The sequence below is a fragment of the Tenebrio molitor genome, chromosome 2 (genome assembly GCF_963966145.1).
Source record: "Tenebrio molitor chromosome 2, icTenMoli1.1, whole genome shotgun sequence".
Taxonomy (NCBI): domain Eukaryota; kingdom Metazoa; phylum Arthropoda; class Insecta; order Coleoptera; family Tenebrionidae; genus Tenebrio; species Tenebrio molitor.
The window spans coordinates 10,913,150-10,937,303 of record NC_091047.1 but is presented as its reverse complement, the minus strand read 5'-3'; the positions used below and the strand labels follow the sequence as shown (position 1 = coordinate 10,937,303).

Here is a 24,154-nt window from a genome sequence, read left to right as displayed (position 1 = left end):
ATTTATATTAATTTAAACGCTGGCCTAGTAAATGATTTAATTAGCTGGACTTAGCCATAAATCAATCCAATTGTACTTAATGGCAAATTTCAACTATCGCCACAGCTACAACAATTAGGAAAAGGCAATTAGCAATAAAAGCGCGAGTTTGCTTGCTGAAAATTTGCAAGAATCATGAACTTCGCAATCAACTGGATCTTGAAAGTTTGCCGGGTACGTGAGATGAAAGCGCTTTGACAATTTTTCAAGCTGCAACCTTAACTGAAAATCCATTAAGTAGAAATGACCTCATCAGCCTGATAAATATAATTCGGCAAAAGCTTCGGTCGGATCAGCTTTGTCTTGTTCGCCGTTTAAATTTTGTGAAAAACTTTAGCACCGCAACAATAAATTATGGACGTACATCTCCCAGCTTGCAACTAAAATTAAAATGATGGCGTCGAATGCATTTCTAAGCCCCCGGGCTCGCCGCCGCGGATTTAGAGCCGATCCAAGTTTGCACTTTACTACCAAACTGTATCATAATTCAAGTTCTGCTAAAAATCCTGAATAATAAATGTGCCATTTTGAATTTCCCATACATTTAAGCACATGTGTTGCGGTGGGCTCCAGTTGGGGAGACACGTATGGAATTACTTACTCCTCAGGAATGTCACCGCTATTGTTTTAGCACAAAAGGTTTAAAACATGTAAAATATTTCATAAAGCCGCGCAAATTTTGCGCTAAAGCGGTTCAGCTCAATCTTTCATCTCTCTTCGACTCGGTTTTGTTTATGGACTCGTAAATCGCAAAATTAAAATATTATGTATGAAATTAGACTGTTTGGTTTGTAAAAAATGAAATCCAGGTGGAAACAAACGCAACTGGAAGGTTTCCGTATCACGGAATACGTGAAACATAATAAATCATCGTGATTAATGGTGTGTTCAGGTATTTAGATTATTAATCGAAAACCTTTACTCTAAAAAAAAATCGTAAAAAGTAACTGTATTTAAGTTTTTTATTTTGTAATGTTGACACGAATTGAAGATTTTTTTTAAAAGGACCAAAAAATGTCAAATCGGCTAAAACAGATAGCCTGCGTTCAAATGAAAACCTGGGCTGAGTAGGCTTTGGAAAAAGTAAACCATTTGGAACAGTGTAAAGTTTGAATTTCCCGCCGTTTGACACGAATGACATTTGTTTATGTTTAATCGGCACATGATTGAACATGCTTGTTAAAACAGTGCAAAGAAAGAAAAAAACCACAAAGATTTTTTGTTTATAAGTTTCATCTTTGGTGTCAACATGCTCTAATTACTGTCAATTTACACTTTAAAAAATCAAAACAATTGATACAGTCTATTTTTTAATTAAAGAACCACGACCTGTTGATTTAGGTTTGTAAGTATAAAATTTTACCAAATTTAGGGAATTTAATGATATCTATTGGCTATACCAGCCAACGTCTGTCATTTTTAATGTCCTTGAAAGTACGCAAACTCGCAGCTAAAATTTGAAGGTGTTATTAAAAATGCCTGGCAAAGTAAGACATTTATTAAACTATCAAATTAGTTGTTATTATTTGTTATTAACTTTATTAACATGCTGCGTTACTAATATCTCTAATAACCTCAATTTTTATATGATGAGATTTTTCACCCTATGTCAAAAGTGTACAATGTTGTCAGCTGTATTTTGGGTGTAAATTGCGGTGTTGTGGTTCTTTGATTAAAAAATAGACTATAATTACCAATACCTATCTAAAAAATAAGTTAAGTAAGTAGTGTATTTACTATTTAAAATAGTAATTAATTTTTTTAGATCGTTTTGTCAACGTTTTCATATTTTCAACACTGTCGGGAAATATTTGAAGAAGACGTATCTCAAGATTGTCAAGCATGTGCGTCCTCGGCAGTTCAGAAAGAAGACATAAATTTGTCGCTCGTGAACCACCAGTTGCCGGTAATGCGAAGTTAATTAAAAAACAGAACTTTAGCTGTTTTCAATTATCTTATACTTCACGGCTCTGAAATAAATACTAATTTATTGCTTTTCCCATGAATATTCCTCCAGTTGTGTGTGCCACGCGTTATTGATTTTCAATCAAGATCCGTTCCTAATAATGCGATAATTGGCAGAAACTCTACCACCAGTTCGATGCTAATGGTAAAATCAGTTCGCCTCCATTAATCCGACAAGATTCGACGTATTGATCTCTACTGCACCTTGATGTTAGGTAGGTATATTATTTATAACTTCCACAATCCCCATTCTTCTAATTGGAACCCGCAATAATTATTTGCGGAGTCGGTCTATAAATCACTAGGAACTTATTAAGCGCCCGTTTACCCGTCCAGGTACATACAGGTAGTTCCTCTCTGTATACTTCTCTCTAATTAGTACCAACAAACATGAGACTTCGCTTTATTATGACGGTGCTAAAGGCCGCGAGTAAAAAGTTGCAACAATAATTATAAACCCGCATAAAAATGGGACCGATGGAGTTTTACGAGCATCTCGAAAAAATTCGGCGACGAAGTTTATACTGCAGTTAACTCTATATGCCTGGTTTTTGCATCTCGTGGTGGGCAAAGTGAATTCTAACTGCGGGTAATAATTCAAAGTTGGAGTTCAACAAGGCTTAGTCATTATTTATGTAGTGCACCGCCACCTGCTATGCTTATGGTATCAAATCAAGTATCGATACGAATTTCTAAAACTCAAATTAATCATTGCCTCGTTACACTACGTGAATAATTACAAACGTGCACCAGCCAATAATAAACTTGTTACAATGAATGTATTCGTTGCTGCTCTAATAATGCAAACAAATAAAATCGACAATATCTGGTACTAGCAATTTCCGTTTGCAGATTGTACCAACTCTTTTTCTATTAATGTTAATTAACCCCAGAGTAGACTATTACGAGTTAATCTCCGATGCATTTCGTTCATGAACATAAACTGTTATGGTAATTTATTGTTCAATAATTGCACGTGCAATTTATCTACGATCTTGACAGGTGAATTGAAACGATAACACAAATGTGCAAGTTCAGGCGCCATCAAAGGACAGAAATACGAGTATCTAATAACTACAAATATTGAAAAACCAATTTGTTCGGTGGTATCGTTAGTATTTTTTTTAACATGATTTACCGTTCAAATGTACAACATGACATTTTTTATCAATTAGTAGTCTTCTCGCACACTTTGCTAAATAAAACTTGAAGGGACGTCGCGTCCACGTCCGCAAACTAACTTTTTGAGTTTTTCTTTCGTAGAAGAGGTTACTTTCGGCACTTACAACTCCATTGTTTTAAGTTTCAGGGGAATTAATGTTTAAATAGTATTTCATTATTTATGCGACAGGATGGTAAAGAAAGTACACTAGCTTCAGGTTTAGATTAGTCTCGAGATTGACAATGCTCCCACTTCGTGAACACTGTAACTTTTATCAATACAGAACTTTAAAAAATAATACGAGTCTTATATGAAACATTTTGTATCACGCACGGGATTAGGGCACGACGAGCTTGCGAGAAATGCCATGAAGAAGTCAGTGCTACAAAATGCAGTATAAACGAGATATCATACACTAGTCGTATGTTTTCTATTTTACGCCCTTTTTAAATAAAAAATCGCGGTTTTAAAATTTAGGGAATTTTATGGTGGTTGGTAACACAAATGTAACAGTGGAACATTTGAAAGTTCAATTTGAAGTTATTGTTATATCGTTTGTTTAGCATGATTTGGCGTTTGGCATTTGATGTTTGACGTTGAAAGTTACCAACCTTGAAAATGTAAATTGTATTGGTCTATTACAGCACTCAAATCAGCTATTAACGCACTCTTTTAGGTGCTGTAATAGCTTTGTTATAAACGCAAAATAGAAAATATATTAGTGAATTATTGTAAAATCCATCAAGTAACCTACAAATCACTGAAACAAACAAATTTAAGCATTTTGCGCAGATTTTTATCACGTCAATGGGTGACCGTTTCGACAATTGCTAATACATAATCAATTACATTGATGTCGTTTATTTAATGTGTACTTTATGCCCAACTTATTTGATTTATTGCGGTTTGAACAAATTTCTTATTCTGGGTTTTCTTAATACCTACAGGGATCTCTCTTTATTTGATTTCGAGAAAAGATGAAAGAAGGTTGAGATCACGTCGGTTATTTCATTCCAACCTGCCATTTATTTCTGTTTTATTTTATTATTTCCAAGACTGCCAATATTGTTATTGGTGACTTTACGGCCATTTCTGCAATAAAAAGTAGTTGTAAGGCTTTGAACCGTGAGTACGTCGGCCCCCATTAAATCGAATAATATTTAATAATAGATAATTAATACATATAAGAAACGTTATGATATATTCGCTAAAATTATACACATGAATTTAGCTGTTAAATTCAATTTATTAAAGAATACACAACCACATTATAGTTAGTTATACACCAGAAAGTTGTTTGGAAAAGGATAATTACAAATTATATTTTGATAGAACAGTTTTAACTGACATTCATATTAAGCATTAAATAAACAACAAAAGCAAGCATATCTTTTAGATATAGCTGTTCCAAATTCACATAATATAACACAGACATATAACACAAAAATTAATAAATATTTAGAACTCTCCCTTGCTATGAGAAATCTTTGGTGTTTAGAAAAAAGTTAGATTTTAACACTTGTAATTTCAGCAACGGGAATAGTACCGCAATCTCTTTTTAAAAATTTAAAAATTCTGGATTTAGGTGACACATTGGTAGTTGAAATTCAAAAAGGTATATTATTATACACATGTCACATCATTGACACAGAACATAATAAAACACAACAAAGTCAAAATGTGGAGGCGAGACGCCGGTAATTATGTTGATTAGCACTGCACTATTACTTGATACTAATATCCGTAATAGTGTATATACTCCGGCAAAATTGCCGTGCCGCCGGGTGGTGGAGGGTTCATTAAAATATTTGTAAAAATCCATATACATATGTAGGTATTTTTTCTCATTCTAATAAAGTAAATCTCGAGGAAAAGATTTTAGACCCCACCTGACAAAATGATTGTGACTTGAGAAAAAAGTACACAAGAAATTTGTCATTAAATTTTATTGTTGATACATATTTTATGTAGATATCGATCATAAACACATGATATGTTACAATTATATCATCATTAAATCAGAATATAGTACCCATTTCTGAAAGTTATTGTTATTTTAGAAATTTTCGTGTCAAGTGCTTCTGGTGCAAGGATCTGCAATCCTTGATAAAACGTTGACATCCTAACAGGTGTAACATAAAATATAACAGCTCTGATGATGACAACTTTGCTGACGAAACGTGCGTCAATAAATTTACATATCTAATAAGGAGATATTTTAATTTAAGGACAATAAACGACAAAAATGTAATTAAGAATTATTGATTATACAATGTGGACATAAATAGTCCTGAAAAAATACTTCTCCAAATCCTCAAAATGATGTATCACTTGACACCTCCTTTGCTATAATTGATTAAATAATAATGTTACTCACACAAAAAAAAAACGTGGGATAAACATAAACATAACAACAAACATAACAAAAAATCTTTTTCTTTTCTTTAATATTAAAAAATGTTGTTATTTTTACTTTATTATACAGCGTGATCAACAATGACTGAGTCTGCTGGCAATGAAACAATTGAAAAATATTGGTGTTCTTTTGTCTCGTAATTGGCAGTGACCGGTTGTTTTAACTTGACACATTAAAAAAAAATAGGTTATGTCGGTTATGTTTATGATATTACAAAAATGAACCTTTGATGGTAAATTTCAAATTTTCCTATCAACATTGTTAAAGCTAACAACAGAAATGCGTTTAGATTACAGTGGTACCAAAATCATTCAAATTTTCGTTGTTAAATACCAACAGATTCAGTGATTCTTGATCACGTCGTATTTAATGAAGTCATTGCGTTTTTTTATTAAATGAATAAAATGTAGTAACACCGTACTTTTATTTGTCAGTAGCTAAAGAGATCCCAAGAGGAAAGCTTACTTTGCCTTGAAGAAGATGTTATTATTATTTGTTTGAATGACATATTGTTGTCCGGTGTCCAAGAAATGAAAAGAGCTTTCTTTTATTATGTATAAGACAAAATAAGAATAAATAAACGGGCAGTGGAAAATTTAACCTAAAAATTTGCGCGCACGGATAACACGCACACACGCGAATGTTCCACGAGAGCAATAAAAGTAAATCAAATTAAGGCCCACATCAGAGCGTTTGTGCTCACGTCGATCGTGCGCGCAAATCCAATCAGTACGCAGCGTAATCCTGAGATTAAGTGAGTATAATTTTGGGTCTTGTACCAATCTGGACATGACAAATTCAAAGAAAATCTGGCTGGTAAGTCGCAAATCTCCCAAACAAGGAACAAATTTTTGTAAATTTCTGGTTTCGCAAAAACGCTTTTTAAAGTATCGACTAAATAAACACTTCATTTAAGGATGAAAAAAATTGCAAATGTTGAAAAACGAATAAAATGTTTACAAATTACCGGTTTGTATTGTGTTTGTTTGGTTAGTGAAGCGTTGCAAGTAAATCCGGACGTGTTCCGGGGAATCCATTGTTGAAAATAATTAGGAACACTATAAAATAAAACTATTGTCCACATGTGTTCGGCCTTGATTGACGTAAGTCTCGTCGTTTTCATACTGAATAGAGCGTAAAATTTGAATCACATTTTATTTATTGCACAACAGAATTATGCAAAAATTTGCGGGTTTATCTCCAAGTCCATCTTTATTCGCTGGGTCAGTATGTTACTTCGGCCATAAACCTCCAAAATAAATGTTGATACTTTTTGCAGATGATAAGTGCAAAGATATAGTGTAATTGTGGCTTCAGTTGGAAAATTGTGAACGTTTTATACATCCCAAGGCCTGATATACGAAAAGTAAACGTAGAATATTAAAACATTCTGACTCTTCTGGAGCTGCTAATAACTCAACACAACAACTATTAACAACCCTAAGATCTGTGCAATCCCTTAAAAATAATAATCTCAGTTTACCTGTTTACCTATGCGGTCCATACAATACATTTTGCAACTTAAGGTGTGTGAACTGGAGAACTTTATTCGCGTGTCCAATCATTGGACTCTGATGTTGGTTACTGATTTATGTTTGCTCGAAAATTACCACAGTAACTGAGATGAAATTTTATAGCAGTACTGCCAATAAACGTATAAATGTTGCATTTAAAACGCTTTTTTTATATGTGTATACTCATGGGGCTTTATGGTTCGCAACGTAAGAACCATCTGGATCTTCAGGATCAGTTATCCGTCAAAGTACACTCCAAATTTAATTACGTTAAATTATAATTTTATATATCGGTGTCCATTTAAATTTATCCTCAAAATTGGCTTTGAAGAGTCGATTGTGAACGCACCACTAGTCAGTCTGCAGAGTAAAAATGCAAACAACAGAAAAAGTGAGGTTAGATTTAAACAGCTGATCCGTGATCTCTAATCCGTGGTGCGTTCACAACTGACTCTTCAACGCCTACTTTGAGGATAAATTTAAATGAACACCCGATACTTACCATTTGTTTCAAAAAATCTATGGCCAAAAGCGACTGTAAAAAACAGATTTGCAAAGTTATGGTTTAACTTGGCTCATTCAAAATGAACTGTCATGAAGTAACGACTAGAGGAATGTAACAATTTAAAAGAAAAAGAAATACAATTTCGATGTTAATAAAATTTACTCTTCGAACCTTGAATTGTGAAGATTCAGGTTTTATTTGTCGCCAGCCTGTTTAGTAAAAAAACAGAAACTCTACAATCGTATCACTAAAATTTTTGATTACGTTCCAACTGTTCCAGCAAAGCAATTTATCAGCACGCTTTGCGATACATAGATCTTGATGAAGATTGTCACATTTGGCAGATGAATGGCCTCATAAACAAACAAATGTTTTAAACCTTGTGGACAGATCAAAACTGTCAAAGCCGTGTAATTGACGAAGAAATTCTGTTTGCCTATTAAATATGCGGTTTTCATTTGTGTTTTGTCCAGCCAGATGCATTAATATGCATCAAGAACTAACAGATGTGACGTCAAGAGGAATCTGCCAGTTTATGTGTTGCACCAGGTCACGAAGACAATTTTCTTGAATTTGCCTACGTAAAAAATCCCTTGGAAATGCGACCTTAGCAACTGAAAATATTATGAGTTTGTAATTTAGAGCTGGAAGGCAGAAAATTGCCTCAGATCCTTACAATATATCCTTTATTGGATATTCGCAAGTCGCAGTTTTAGGGTATAATGTAATGGATGTAATCTGTAATACTACGACCTTCAAGTAATTTTACTTCTTAAGAAAGAAGAGATTTGGAAGGGAAGCAGCAAAATAACAACGTATTAAGGAGAGTCTCCCTCGTCAAATGAAAAATGATGTTAACCGTGTTTGTCTCGCAACAATTAACTGAATCCGTTTTACATTAGTGATGTAATTGGTCGTCGAAAGTTTGAAAAAGAGTTTTAAACCCAATTATGTGACTGCTGTGTCAAACGAAAAGTTTAGCAGAACGAAAGACCTAAACACTAAAATTTCAACGAGTACAAACAATTTTAAAAACAGAAGTTTTGAACACGGAAAGTAGACATGCAGATAATTTACTTGTCTGGAGGAATTATTTGAATTCTCTGCTGTCAATAAAAGCAAGTGGCAGTGTCATTTAACTTTCGTCTGGACGCTGATAAGTGGAAAATTAATTGGAAAAGAGAGTCGCATCGGTAGGGCAACAAGTATGACATGTCTGAATAATTTTCAAATTGGGAAAAACATTTTCTTGAGTGACATATTGGTTTAATTTAACTTTGCTTTAAAATCAGCTCGAGAAAATTCGGAAAGTATCGAAACGCTGGTCTCATCTCATCAAATTTGCCGTCGTAAGTTCTTGTCATTTCCTTTAATCCGTTTGGTATGGAAATTGCGACAAGTTTAAATTTCACCCCGAAGGAGTTCTGCGATTCGGCGATTGCCATCGCTACCCCAAGAATAAAAATAAGATTACATAATGAGTCCGGATTTACGGCGAATAAAAAAAAGTGAAAACTGACCTTTAATTATGTAGCTTCACACCATAACCGAGTAGTATGCAAAGCATGCTTCCTTTTCCGGTTAGCAGGCCGCTAGTAGCACATAAAAAAAATCGCACGTTCCATCACATCGGCACCAACGTTTCCGGAAACGGCGCGCTAATCGCTTCCGCTTTTCAAAAGTCACGATTTTTTCCGTTTCCCGCCGGGACAAATACAGGATATCCGGAAATCCCTACATTGTGTCGGGATATCGCCGGGATCAAGACCAGGTGCGGATGGCGGCTGGAGGTGGGTGGCTCGATCTCGCTCCGGTGACAGTCGCGACCGAAATAAACATTTGAAACTGAATCTACCTCTGCATGTGGCGGCGTTGATGCGCGCAAGCGTGGTCGCGGCTTAACCACCAACAATAGGGTCATACACCCACGATTCATCTTTTTGAATGCATTATCCATCGAGTTGCGTAAATAACAGGGTACAACATTTACATACATCTTCCTACATGCGGCTAACTTTATTATGGGCTTTTTTAAGACGCAAACAATACATGGTAATGAAATTGTTATGGGCCGGTGGGATGGTCGGACGCGCAAAACACAAGAACGAACGAGATGAAAAGGGGATCGAGGGAGGTCCGTGCCAATACAAAGTTTGAAATTGGAGAGCGCCGGCAGTGTGAATGGGTGAATCATCCTGCTGGTGCAGCAGGAATTTCTTGGTGCAGGCAGTTGCATAAATCTAGGCTTGCAGTCTCGCCAAATAAAAAAGGCGACTAATTAATAAGACCTGTTTCGCATGTGCGATTGGCGGTCAGGTTTAATCACATTCTGATGGTCGTTATTGTTAAGTCATTACGTACCAGGAATCGTCATGTGAACTGGATCTCTCAAGACGTTGAGATCCAAAAATGAAAATGTAAACGTTCGAGGGGAATTCGTTAAATTCATAATTGGCTATCTCATTACTTAGATTTACGCTTTTATAGAACTTAATAGAAACTAAGAGAAAAAGTAGGAAAACTCTCGTACATTGGTATCTCTGTTCAATTAAAATGCAGTTTCAAATAAAACAGAACAGTATTCATTTCATTGTTACTAATTCAAGTTAATTAACTAACATCAAATAAAAAGTTTTCTGCGTTAAAGGGGATATGAAGCAGGAAATTTAATATATAATTAATTAATACAATTTATAAAGAAAAGTTACAAACAATATTAAAAAGAAAATCAGAAAATCATTCCCATCGACATAAAATGATAAATAATAAACTTAAATTTAAAACTTCTCAGTGACAAACCAAAAAGCTCAATCTCATGCGAATTCACTTCACAAGTGATCCTAGCCACAGTAGAGAAGAGACTGTAGTTGGTGTGATGCAATTGAGTGGCCAACAACGGTCTAGTCCTCAATTTTCTGATAGGACAGTTAAAGTAAAAAAGCTCCAGCAACTCAGGAGAGTCGATAAATCCATTAAACAGCCTAAACAAAAATGTCAGATCATTTTTTAATCGTCTCGTCTCCAGACAGTCCAAAGCCTAGCATTTCTCTAATCGTACCATAGGTAAAGTCACCACCCCCGTACCTCAACTTCCACGCGCAGGTACGAAGAAAAGTGTTCTGGAGTCTCTCAATATTACGGATATACATATACCAAAGAAGTTGATGACCAAACCACATTCGCGTATTTCAAGACAGCTCTTACGATTGAACCGTAAACCAATTTATGGGCATCCACAAAGAATCTCTTCAATGTTCTATTGACGAAACCAAGTAATCTGGAAGCTTTAGCTAAAACACAATTAATATGTATGTTAGCAAGTCCGCCGTATTTCGTATTTCCCGCGAATGGGGCACCTCATGGGCGCAGGCGCAGAAGAGACTGGAAAGGAGGAAGAGGAGTGATGAAGGCGCGAATGGGACGAGAGGGGACAGTCCCGGCAGTCCGACTAAGTCCATCTTGAATCATAGAGAGACAAGGTCCAACCTCTGTGTTTAAAAAACTAATAAAGCCAAAGCGGCAATAAGATCAAAAAGTGTTTTCTTAATCACCTCAGTGATAACATGTATGTATGTGAAACAAAACTCAATTTGGATTCAAACAATAAATACTCCAAGATCACGCATCTCTTCAACCACTTTAAAGGAAAAGTTATCAATTTTATAATCAAACATAAAGGGGTCTTTAGTCCTGAAAAAAGAAATCTTGTTGCATTTGACTATGTTAACCTTCATGTCATTTCATTACATACATCATTGATGCAATATTTTTGATAAATTCAAATTTAAAAATACATAATGTACATATAATTTCTTTCTAGCGTGATTAAATTAAGATTATATTATTAAAATATGTAATACATTTCAAGTAACCAAGTACATATACAGTGTGTCCAAAAAGTCTGGAAACACCACAATAAAATAGGAACGAATGAATGATTTTCCAGAAAAACGCAAAAATAGGTGAACTAGTGTTTTCAAAAAGCTTTCTGTTGGTGGTATCTGTTTGCTGTTTTTGATGACCTTGAAAGAGTTATGATGTCATCAGAGGTTTTTTAAATGGCAACGTCACATTTTTACTACCGTTTTTGATAGATCTTTTAATTGTCTTCCCGACAGTTAAAAAAAAAATTCAATTTATACATACCTATATGCCATTCACGATGTTTTGGCATAAGGGGAGGCCATGGAAAAAGTGCATTTAAGTTGGCAGTAAAGATGTCTGTTGAATTAGGTTATGTTTTTCTAAGTTTGAGGTTATAAACTGCGTCATTGTCTAGTGCATTGTTGTCAGTTTTACTAGTTTGCAATATAACAATACTCACACATTTTTAATCCAATTTAACAAAACAGGAAACTGACTTGAACAAACTACAGAATAGTAGGGACCGGGACCGAAAGACGAAGTGGCTCCTGTTAATTTATGCACCACTTAGATAACCCACCTATACAGTGTCTTAACCAACCAGTTAGTAACTTCTCAATGAATTTTTCATTTTAACCAAAACATTCCTAGAACTAGATGGTATAAAATCTTGTACCTACTTATTAAGCCTTACTTTATTCGAATCTTTCTGCAAAATATTTACACACCCATCGTCTATGACAAAAAAGAACAAAACTATTCAACTTCCATAATTTCATTAGAAAATTCTGAATCATCATTACCTGCTTTAAAATCCCAATCAAATTCCGAGTCAGATTCTCCTAATGAAATTATTAAAGGAAAAACGTTTTCAAATGAAAGATTTCACATAAATTTTGCCCAATCTTCCGAAATAAGTTCTTCACAATATCTACAAAAATATTGGCAAATTTCAGGAGTACATTTCAAAATAGACTCAAGCCATAAATTCACAACTCTGTCGCGAAGTTATAATAGGTCTTACAAAACCCCTGTACCATTTCAATTGGGTCGTTGTTTCTTCCTTCGCTATCCGTGTTACATTTTTTTCTTGTACTCGCCTACGATTCAATTTATACACAAAAAAAACTTGACTTCATTGTAACTTACTGAAAATATGTTCTGCAGTCTAATACAAACACCATCAATACGTCTTAAAGTCGCTTAATTATGATTACGGTAAATTCGGCAACATGTTACGTTCATTTTGATAGGTCCGCATGTCAGGCACTTTAGTGACAGCAGAGATGACAGAAATCAAACATGTATCCAACGTTAAAAAATGAAATCATAGCCTCCCCTTATGCCAAAACATCGTGAATGGTATATACTTAAGAAATTTCCTGAAAAAACCTAATTGATTACACAGGCCTGCAAAACAAAACTTTTTAATCGATGTTTTGATTTTGATAACTGATTTTGTATAACATTGGAGCCCTGATTACAAAAATACAATTCATTTTTTTGTATCACGTCAGGTTTTTTCACAATTAACAAAAAAAAATTAAGCAATTTATTTAGGAAAATAAGATGTTTATAATAATAAAAAAAAGGCTATATTCTATCTCGTGATTCGGAAGTCACGTTAAGCCATTGGTCCCGGTCTACTGAGTTGGTCATCATGCCCCTCATAGATTTGTAAACCGGTCCTAGACTGTGTAACAACATTTTTTTTGGTTAATAATCTAACTAATTTTTTTATTCCTTATGAGAATGGCATCTTTAACGCTTTGTGAGGAAACTTCTTTTAATTGATTGCCTGCTGTATATTTTTTTTTTGCGCGATTGTACTCTATTTGGTTGTTTACCACGTCTGTTTCCAAGATGGTAAGCTCTGTTTACTCGTTGCTAACGATAAACTCGATGGTAAGTAATTTTTGGTGTTCTAGAACGGTAAGTAAAGTTTATGTAATTTTTATGGGTACATCGCGCTGTAACATTCAGCAAAAGTTTACCATCATTGATACGCTCCATCTTCCTTGATATCACCTCTCCATTTGTTTTATATCTTGGTCAAGACGTTCCAATTGTTCCTCGCTGACAGCATCAAGATTTTTAGGAAAAAGATTTAAGTGCGAAAAGAGGAAACTCACTTTCAAACTCATCTTACATCCCAAGATGTGAAAATTTTTAAACATGATTCTTACAATATTTTCGTAGTCTTCATCTTTGTGATTTCCAAGCAATTTTTCTATGACGTTCTTAAATGCCGTCCAGGCATTCCTTTCAACAACATTCATAGAATTTTGAAAATCATTACCTTTGTACAAAGATCTTATTTGAGGTCCTAACCTCTTTTCATTTGGCATTGGAGAGATCTGGTAACTTTGTACATTAATACTTGAAACATTGTCCATTTTTATCAACAGGCTTTACAAATTGCTTCATCAAACAAAGTTTGATATGCATTGGTTGTACCTAATACTACTTTTTTAGGATACAACTAAATTATTTTTTATTATTGCTTCCCGGTACAAGTCTAGTTCTTAAAGGCCACTTCTTTTGAGTCCAATGCTTGTCTCGTCCCCGGCAGTCCCACTCGCAAATAAAACAAGGACATTTCGAATATCCATATTGTTGTCCGATATTACAATATCGAAATTTTGAAATAATTCATTCATTCTAGGTGAACACTTCAATTACGAGAAAAAACGATTTGTGAAAAAACTAGACGTGATAGCGCAAAACCAAAATCATTTTCGTAATCAGGGGGTCGAAATTGTTCAAAAACTGTCAATTTTATGCAAATATCGAAATCAGTGCAGGCTTGTGTTATTACTAGAAAATAAAGAAATTTTGAAAGGCAATTATAATTCTTACAACAAATGTTCAAAATATTGTCCTTGAACATCTTGACAATATCCTAAACGATAATAAAATTCGTTTTGGACGTTTTCTATTATTTCAGCAGTGATTCGTCTTCTTTCGTCCACAATTCGTTGTCGCAAGTCTTCTAAATTTTCAGGTTTAATTAAGCTTTTCTCGGACATTTTCCTACGTAAGATGGAAATTTCTTGACTGCTGTTTAGAGAATTGAAAGATTCATTAAAAACAAAAATAAAAATGCGAGGTTGCCATTAATTTTTTTTTCATAACATAACTTTTTCAAGGTCATCGAAAAGACCTAACAGACACTATTAGCAGAAAGCTTTTTCAAAACACTAATAGACCTGTCTTTAGATTTTTTCAAAAATTATACGTTTCGTTTTCATTTGGGTGTTTCCAGACTTTACTGTATGTTTAAAAGTTTAATTTGGATTGTTATAGCTTGCTAATTGAACCCAGTTCGTGCAATTTTAGTTAAAACAATGTCCTACATGCCGCTAAGTGAAAAATGATTAAAAACAATCGAAAATAATGCATTGAAACGTTACAAACATCAAAGATCTTGTATTTCTAAATATGTTTGTACCACACTATCGATGTTTATTTTTACAGACTTCTAACATTTCACACCATTTAGTTCCAAGTTTCTAGTCGTTTCAAACAAGCTCCTAGATTCATACATATGTATTTGTATATGAAGAAAGTTCATTGTTATCATTTCACTTTTATTCTTGTAGTAACTTTAAAAATAAATATTTTTAAAAGATTAACAATGATTTCTATAAATAGAATCTTCACTGATTAAATTCGCAATATATTTATTTTAGCAGCAGTGTGTTTTATCGACGTAGCATATTATGGGTACGGAAGTCTTCGAAAGGAAACTTGGAACTAGCGGCAACTTCATTTTTACACGGTATTAAACCATAGATCTTTTAACAATGTGGAGAAATACCATCTTCTAGTTACGATTCTGGTTTACTTGTTTCAACATAAAAAAAAAATTACATAATTCTTATTTTCATTTTTTAAATCATTTTTGCGAATTTTTTATACTGTACTGTACTGTAAGCCATCATTTTATGTAAAAATAAATAAGTTCATTATTAATTTCTTCAATATAGTATATTATATATTGAGGGAGAGAAATGCATGATTTTTCCTAAGATGCAGTTTGTAGCCAGAGGGCGAAGCCCGAGGGCTACAAAGCACCGAGGGAAAAATGAGCATTCTCTCCAGAAGTATATATACTATTTTTTTCACGGTAGGGAGTAGAAACAGCACAAAAATCTCAAATTTTAAGAATAAAAAAATGATGACAAATGAGTTGTCATCTTTCGATGAATTTAATGGAATTAGTAGTTGCCTTGACAACACAATTAGATTTTTGTCACAACAGTCAAAAAAAAATTAAAACTCCCATTAGATTTTTGTCACAACTGTCAAAAAAATGAAAACTCCCTAGGGAGCAAATATTTGCAAATATTTGCTCCCTAGGGAGAAAATGCTCTACTTCTGTCACGATGTTGACATCCGAAAAGTTGATTTCTACTCCCGATCGTGAAAAAAAACACTTCCACGTGTTTTTAGGGGAATATTATTATACGTCCACTGATGCATTTTTTTAAATATCCTTAGATAACAAAATCCCCAAACCATAACATTAAAATATTAAGAAAGTATCATAGATTGTGTTGGTAATATCTTGAAGCATTCGCGCCACTAATTCATTTTTTATTCCGTGGGGCACATTATTACTCGTGAAATACCCTGTATTAATAAAACATAATATACTTATTACTCCTACTGTACTGAAGTTTTCTTTCGTCTTTCGTCTTTCCTAAGTGCAAACATGCAGAATAATAATAAAACATCACGTGTAAACCTGCTCTTTCCATTTTTTTAAATTTCGCGCCGGATCTATTTGTTGTAGCGTAGATTGAACATTTTTAGTAACATTTATGTCAAGCAATCTATAAGTGGACAGAGTTTACATACATTATTAAAATAGAGTGTTCGTAAAAACTACCAAATAATACAGTGTGGAATAAATTGATTTACATCTAGTTACCTTTGGAATTTTTGCACATGTAAATTTTCCTGTACCGCTCTACTTTTTTTTCGAAGTGCCGAACTATTAGTTCTGTCAATAAATGTCATCAATTGAATTGACAATTGTTACAATTTACTAAATTGAATTAACAAACGTTGGTGGCCACTTTCAACACTAGCTGTGACTTGCTTTTGTTAACTCCTTTTTAATTTCAATCTCAACTTTGCATTCATATCACCCCTTCGCAATAAATCACATTTGGAATTTGGATATATATTTTGAGGTTAGGCTTTCTTTTTCTTTGTAGAGCGGCATTTCGTATTTTTATAAGGATAATGCAAAGGTAACTAGATGTAAATCATTTTATTCCACACTGTATTACCTGGACAATTTCAGTTACAAAAATGTATTCATTCATTTTTTAAAAGTTTCTAAAAAAGGAAATATATTTTACCTTTAGAAAAGTCGTTAACTATAGTCCAACAAAGTATTACTATACAGGGTGGTCCCGATATAACCTGCCAAAAAAATTCTGAGTCATTAGAAGGATCTAACAAGTCCAAAAAACCCCCCTTCGTTAGGTCCAAAATAATGGGGATAAATTAACCCCTATCCACACCCATTCGACGCTGCTGACCATAAAAATACGTACCTACTCAGGAATTAATTGTTGGTGTTTGTAAGGATGACAGTATCTAAGCAACATAGGTACCCGTATCGTTTATGACAAATCTCAAATCTGACAAACTAAATCAAATTAATGACATTTATTGAAAACGCTGTACACTGCGTGCGTTAATTCACCAGCTTATTTAGGTACAAAAGCTGATTTTGTAGACTGAGATGAATGAGTAATAAGATAATAAAGTGGTGTTCCTCAATGTGTAAATAAATGTATAGGTAGTGTGTGCAAAATTGTGGGAGAACTGTGTAATAAGAGTATCGTCTTAATTGTGGTTAAATAGCCAAAATAATGTATTGAATAAATTTATTTATACTTTACATATTCGTACTTTCAACTCTAACTGAGCATATCTACTAACTAATGAAAGGTAAACTAGACTAGAAACATTATTTTATAATAAATGTTCTGTGTGCCTTCCGTTGGCATTTAAGCACATTTGAGTACGCTGGTACCAATTTTCATAAACAGAATTCAGCATTTCTGGGTTTTTACGAATCTGGTTCGCGGCGTCTGTTAGGCGTTTCTGGAGTTGGCTTTTTGTATTTATTTCAACTTCGTATACCAAATCTTTCGTGTGGCCCCAAAAATTAAAATCCAGAGGGGTTAAATGGAGGATCGGGGACGCCATCGTATTGGAATCAGTCAGAACCAACCTCACATAAATGCAGATGTAGCTCCACAAAAGTACAACGAGACGGAAGGACTCCTTCAGGAAAACGCTCGCCGTATGGTAGCCATGCCGGTCTTGAATTACCACGTGTTTCGCCATAGAGTAAATGCAAATCGGCGTATTCTTGTTTCGTGAATTTCATAACTTTTTGAAGGATTCGCAAATTTAAAATTAAACTTGACAAATGTCATAGGTGTTGCAGGTACCGTTGCTAAAGAAATCGCAGCCAAGTAACCAGAATTACCTTTTTGAAATCGATTAACTCATTAGCGTACAGCAAATTTTGACCAAATTTTCAATTATTTTTATCTCGAAAACGAAAAGACTTTTATTAAAAACTTTTTTTGTGTATGAGTTCTACTCATCGTCACCTATTACTGGATTTCTTCTGGCAGGTTATATCGGGACCAGCCTGTATTATATTATGTTATTAGGAGCAAAAATGAAGTTTTACGTGCTGAGCAGTTGAGCACATAAAACCATTTTTGCTCCGAATAACGTATGATGTACAGTAGCGAACAATAAATTTTGGTCGTCAATGTCATTTTTTGACGCAATGGAAAATTCTCTATTGCAAAACGGTCGTAAATATCATAACCTATCATCATGTTGTATAACATTAACTGTCGTTTTTTTCTCATTTTTTGACACTTTGTTGACATCGGCATAATCAAGCAGGAATTTTTTTTAAATTTTGACATTGATGACCAAAATGTATTGCTCGCGACTGTACATACTTTTTTTTTCAAACATTCATAACAAATTATTTAAGAAATGTTAAGAAACCAGGAATTACATATTTTAAGGTGGAAGATTGGCTAGCTTGTTTTGGAAAGTGTTACTACCACTCTAGTAAATTTGTAATCGAGTTATCCATGAATTCGAAATCGTTGTCGTTACTTAAACTCCACGTTCCAATAAATACAGCTTGAAATAGGTGAGATCTCGACATATTATCCGTTTATTACACTCCCGCACTGTCAGTGTCAAATTTTTGAATTTTCTTTGGAGTGTACCTATGGTGATATACCTTTTCAGTTACCTGTACACAAAATCTAGTTATAAGAACGTCAACAAGAAAAGTGTGGTTATATTAATGAAGTTAATTCTCCTCTTTCCAAACAATAATTGACAATACCCTGCTTCTCTCTGTCGGTTAACAGTATTCTTTTACATTTCATATCTTCTTCTTGTGCAGCCACTTCGTGTAAGTAATATTTTGAATGAAAGAAACCGAATTTATTAAACTTAACTTCAAATTTGAAATTTCTAATTTTTGCACCAACGTTACAGTAAAAATTACTAGTCTCTGAACGACAGTGCGGCAACTTGCAAACACTTTGACAGTGCGAGAGTTTAGTAAATGGATAGTAGTGGATAGTATAGTTTGTCTCAATTCTAAATTTCCACTACCTGTTGAATTATGTTGGCAAAATAAAAATATTTCTAAATTGGGGATTCTTATAACCAAAGTTGGCAATATAATTATTTAATAAACATGATTCGAAAACATTAAAATTTGTTCATAAATTTATTTTGCTTTTAGAATTTGATTTTGTACCTACTTACTTGCTGCATTTTAAAAAAGGTTTTCGTTCTTTTCCTTTATTCTAAAATTTTGAGTTGTAAAAACGGAAATTGACAGATAACCTAACAAATACAATCTGACGCATTTTTCACCAAACAGCCTTGCCGGCTGTATTTCCATCGTAGAATGCAGTGTGATGGAAATTTAGAATTGAGACAGACTTTATGTATTAATCGCAAAAGACATACGGATTCAAATCCATGGATGACACGATTACAAATTAATTTTAGCGCTGGATATACTCGTAAACAACGCTGTGAACAAAAACCGCCATTCCTTTTTATAATTATCCGTTCTACCAACTTGTTTTAATTTGGGTAGATTTTGTAAATACGTTTTGCAATTAAACCTTATTTATTCACTTTCAGTACGTCAGATTCAGAAACGAATTTATTAAAATCTGAGTTAGGAATTTCGAATGATTTAGCTAGTTTACTTTATCTGCCGCTTGTCAGCTCGTCAGATGTCATGGCAATGAAGTGACACTTTACTCTTTAGCGTTATCAATCCAGCAGTAGAATGTCATATTTTACTGACGTTTGAAGAACATTTTTTTTATGATAAAATAAAACAATGAATCAAAATGTTAGAGTTAATTTTATTTTTTTATTAGGTATACTAACTACACTTTTTAAATGTTGCGTTTACTTTTCAGTGAAGAAACATTTATGAAAATTTCTTATTTGCCGTAGTTTCGGTGTTTTAAAATTAATATAAAATATAATTATTATAAATTGTATGTCAATAATTCAAAAACAATTTACCCTCCCCAGTAATTGAAAATTATAATGATCTAGTAATTTGAAATATCCGTACCAACCCTGCACCCTTTATATATAAAATTTCACATTCTTGCAAACGCAAAATGTCTTTCCAGAAGTGACCTCTGTTTGTAGTAAGGCGATTCGTTATTAGTTGTCAAATAAAATTCTCCAGTTTTCTTGGTGTCCACGTCACCCATTCCTGCATATTCTTCATCACACAAGGTCTTTGCAAGATATGAAGCCCAAGTCTTACACTTCCTCCCTTGAAACTCCTCAGGGTATTCTACTGCCTCAATAAAATATTTCCAACTCCTCTGATGATTACAAACCACTAAAAATCAACAATCAGAGGGAGGTTACTAAATAGAGCACTGCCAAACCTGGTTCTGCAATACTCGTAGGATCCAACAAATTAACTGTTGCGCATCCAGTTTGGGTGCTTCCACCATTCGGGAAGAAATCAATCGTACCACAAGACAAAAAGAACCCGAAAGTGCCACCATTAGTGTGAATCACATGAACAATTTCAGCGTCGTCTTTATTCAATCTTTCATTTTCAGGTCGGTTAATGAACAAGGGACCAGCGGGATCCAGTGCCACGATGCGAGCTAACTTCTTGTTTGTCGATTCTTTTACCTTTCTACCAACGTAACCGGAAATTTGCCCCCCCAAAGAATGTCCAACTACTAAAATGTTGGCGAGGGGAACCGAGTATTTTTTATGTAAGTCGACTATTAATTGTCCAACGATGTTACCTAAGAATTTCGGTATATCAAAATTAAATCAGGACTTCACTGAAGAGATTTCGTCGCTAGCTTACCGACATCTTTTGTGTTATACGCCGAAACCATGTAACCCTGGAGTGCAGGTTCTGACCAGTCGACTTGCACAACGTAATAGGACTTTTCCTTTTTATTCAAAAAGGCATTTTTTAAATCTTCGTACCACTCTTTTCCTCTGTTCTCGAGCCAACCGTGAATTATAAAAACTATGCGAACTTCTGTATTATTCAGCTCTGTGGGATTACTTGGGTCGATTTTGGTGTAGTTTTTGGGATTATTTTCAGTAAACAAGACAAATTCCACTTTATCAGGAGTTACCGGTTCCCGAGTTATATTTCTTTCAAGAAGAGCTGCATGCGTGTATATTGCAAACAAATCTTCCTTTATATTATCACTGAGGCCCGAAAATTCGCCACTTATTTCTAATAAAAAGTTATTTTAATTTAAATATTTAATAAATCATTTCTTACCTCCAAATTTCAAGAGGGAAAATAGAAGTAAACATTTTAGGATGTGGTGATGCATCTTCTTAAGCTGCGTTCAGTTTCGTATTGGATACTAAAAAAAAGAGGGTCAAGTTCTCAAATAAATAGCATTTTACATAAAAGATCAAAGGTTGTTATGATTTATAAAGTTCATTTAGTATTGACATTCTTAATCGGTGAAGATAAAATGCGACGCTTTCTTGTTCCCAGAAGTTCCTCTGAGTTTCTTTGGTTCAGGCGACCCACCAGTACATACGTTTTTTCCATATTTAATATTAAAAATTATATAGGGTATATCTGAAATACGTAGGTTAATTTTAACCTAACCAGTGTAACCAATTTGTAAAACTTTTCTCTATAATTTGTACCAAACCAGTCGTTTTGTGTGAGTCCCTAGTTTCTATTTTTCTATAACCATGAGAATTTTAATTTTAATTACATATTTAATATTTTCTGTAACAATGTAACATTTTTTACAAGGCTCCGTTTCTATAACAACAGAAAATTTTCGCCCTTACGTAAGGGCGAGGTCACATTTTGTTGGCCAATTAATCCAAATTTTAAATCAAATTGTAAGGCTTTTTCGTAAAAAATTTAAATAGAAAAAACGTTTCATTTAACGAGCTCTGCTACGTGTTAAAATTAACATACGCATTTTAGATACACCCTGTATAAGCTATAAAACGTTCTTAAACTGCATTCGCATTGTTTTGGCGTAATCGAAAGCCATGGAAATTTTGCATTTAATTTTGTAGTAAAGCTGTCTATTGATTAGATTATGTTTTTCTAAGTTTGAGGTTAAAAATAGCGTCAATATCTAGTGCATTGTTGTCAGTTTTACTACGGGGTGATCAAATAGGACTATTTAAGTTGGTAACACTGAATTGTATTTTAAATCGTATAACAGGAGTAACTTTCGGTTGTTGATGGCTTGTCGTTGTTAATGCTATACCTACATCAGATATTTGTCAAATAAACCAACAAAACATATCCGGTTGCAGTGTTATAAATAACCGAATTAAAAAATTTTCTTAATTGTACTGCCAACTTAAACAGTCCTTCTTGATCACCCGGTAGTTTGCAATAGAAAAATACTCAGACCGCGGGAAAAGCAACATGTTATGTTCACTTTGGTCGGGCACTTTAGTGACGGAAATCAAACAGTAGGATGCAAAACATTTTAAAATATCGATTAAATGTAAAAAAAAAATCAAGATCAATGTTTCGGTTACTGAACAGAACTGACTTTGTTGTTTTTCAAATCAAGTTAATGGAAGGTTGTTTTGAATAACATACTAATTTTTTTTTATTAAATTATTGGATTATATTATATCGGAAAGGGTCGGCATGTCAGGCACTTTAGTGACGGAAATCAAACAATGTTAAAAAAATAAATCATGGCGTCCATTATGCCAAAACAACGTGAACGGTATTTAGTAAAAAAGTTGATAATATTTAAAGGTTTTACGAAATGCTTAAATTGAATAAAACACTCTTCTTATGGTATACTCTAGATACCTAGGGGCCAGTCTATAGAAGCGAAATTAAGTTAATCATAATCAAATGCGAGATTAACTGAACACGTGATCAGATTGAACCACGAAATTTCGGATTTACAGGTTAATCGCGCATTAAAATTTAATTCGAATTAAATATTTTGTTGCACTGCTAATTAACTTTTGACATAGGCAACCAACTAAACGACTGTACGCACACATGAAAATTAATTCTATCAGTAACGTGGATATTTTTTGTTTTTTATTAAAAAATATAAAACATAGTTGAAGTAGTAGTTTATTTAAAGAATTCCTGTGTAAACTGGGCTCTTTATGGCATGAGTGGGACAATTTACACATGAACGACTTGAATAGGTACTATGGCGGACAAAAAATTTTGAACGACTTGTTATTCCTTTGACATATAAATGTAAAACTGGCTTTATGGTCAACTAACCTCATTTTTTATTTTTGCCTTTTTTGTCATGTCACCAGTGACAGATTAGTCAATCATAGATTAACACAAAAATTTTGGTGTGCCTATGTCGGCTCACGAATGGTGAACGTGGATGAATCTTAATCGTTTCGTCTTTGGCGTCGAAATTGCGAAATTCGCTGCAGCCCCTAGGCTATCGAGTGGTGTAGAATGTAGATACGTACCTATCTAGTTCTTAGAGGTTTAGCATCAACACAAAATCAGGAATGTCTTCATCATAGATGAAACCAAATTTAGTTCTATTTACGTCAAGACAGAAAGACCCAATAGGTTGTATTTTGGTACGCAAATATCAAAAAATTCAAAGTACAGATCAATCCACAATACTAACAAATTATAACATGTATTTATTAAACATAAAATTAAAAGTTTAAAATAAAAAAAACTTTACAATTAAAACTGAAGAAGTCAATATTTGATCATTGCCCCATTTTGTTGTACAACCGAGAGTAATCTATTCCTCATGGACAGGCACAGATTTCGATGATAGTTCGGGCATAGATTACTCATATAAGCAGATAGTGCACTTGACCAGCAATGCATTGATTGTAGCGGTCCAAGATTCTTGCCGCGGTAGCTTTCGTTTGGTTCGCGCGAATTTAAAATGTGAACCGATCAACGCGGAATTCTAAAATTGTAAATAAAGCAAATAAAACCAATATATGAGTTCTAATCAATTCTATTGATGTTATGTCCATAAAAATGATACAGAAAATAAAACCAGAATAAAATATTAACGTAATATATCTTTCAGAAAGAAAAAATAATAAAAAAAGGAATACAATTCAAACAAATCAATTATTCT

The 24,154-nt window shown here is 33.8% G+C and overlaps 2 protein-coding genes across 2 annotated transcripts in view; both read right to left on the bottom strand.

The window, feature by feature from the left end:
• Positions 1-9,447, bottom strand: part of LOC138123847 (uncharacterized) — a 63,975-nt gene extending 54,528 nt beyond the window's left edge. The window contains exon 1 of the mRNA XM_069038679.1: positions 9,122-9,447. The gene's annotated coding sequence lies outside the window, so the exon portion shown is untranslated. The remainder of the gene's footprint in view (positions 1-9,121) is intronic.
• Positions 9,448-19,904: 10,457 nt separating this feature from the next.
• LOC138123863 (phospholipase A1 VesT1.02-like) lies at positions 19,905-21,493 on the bottom strand. Its single transcript, XM_069038698.1, has 4 exons — positions 21,343-21,493; positions 20,911-21,294; positions 20,471-20,845; positions 19,905-20,421 (listed from the first exon to the last, which is right to left on the bottom strand). Exons 1-4 carry the CDS (start codon positions 21,395-21,397, stop codon positions 20,171-20,173), a joined length of 1,065 nt encoding a protein of 354 aa, XP_068894799.1. The 5' UTR covers positions 21,398-21,493; the 3' UTR covers positions 19,905-20,170.
• Between the last annotated feature and the right edge of the window lie 2,661 nt (positions 21,494-24,154).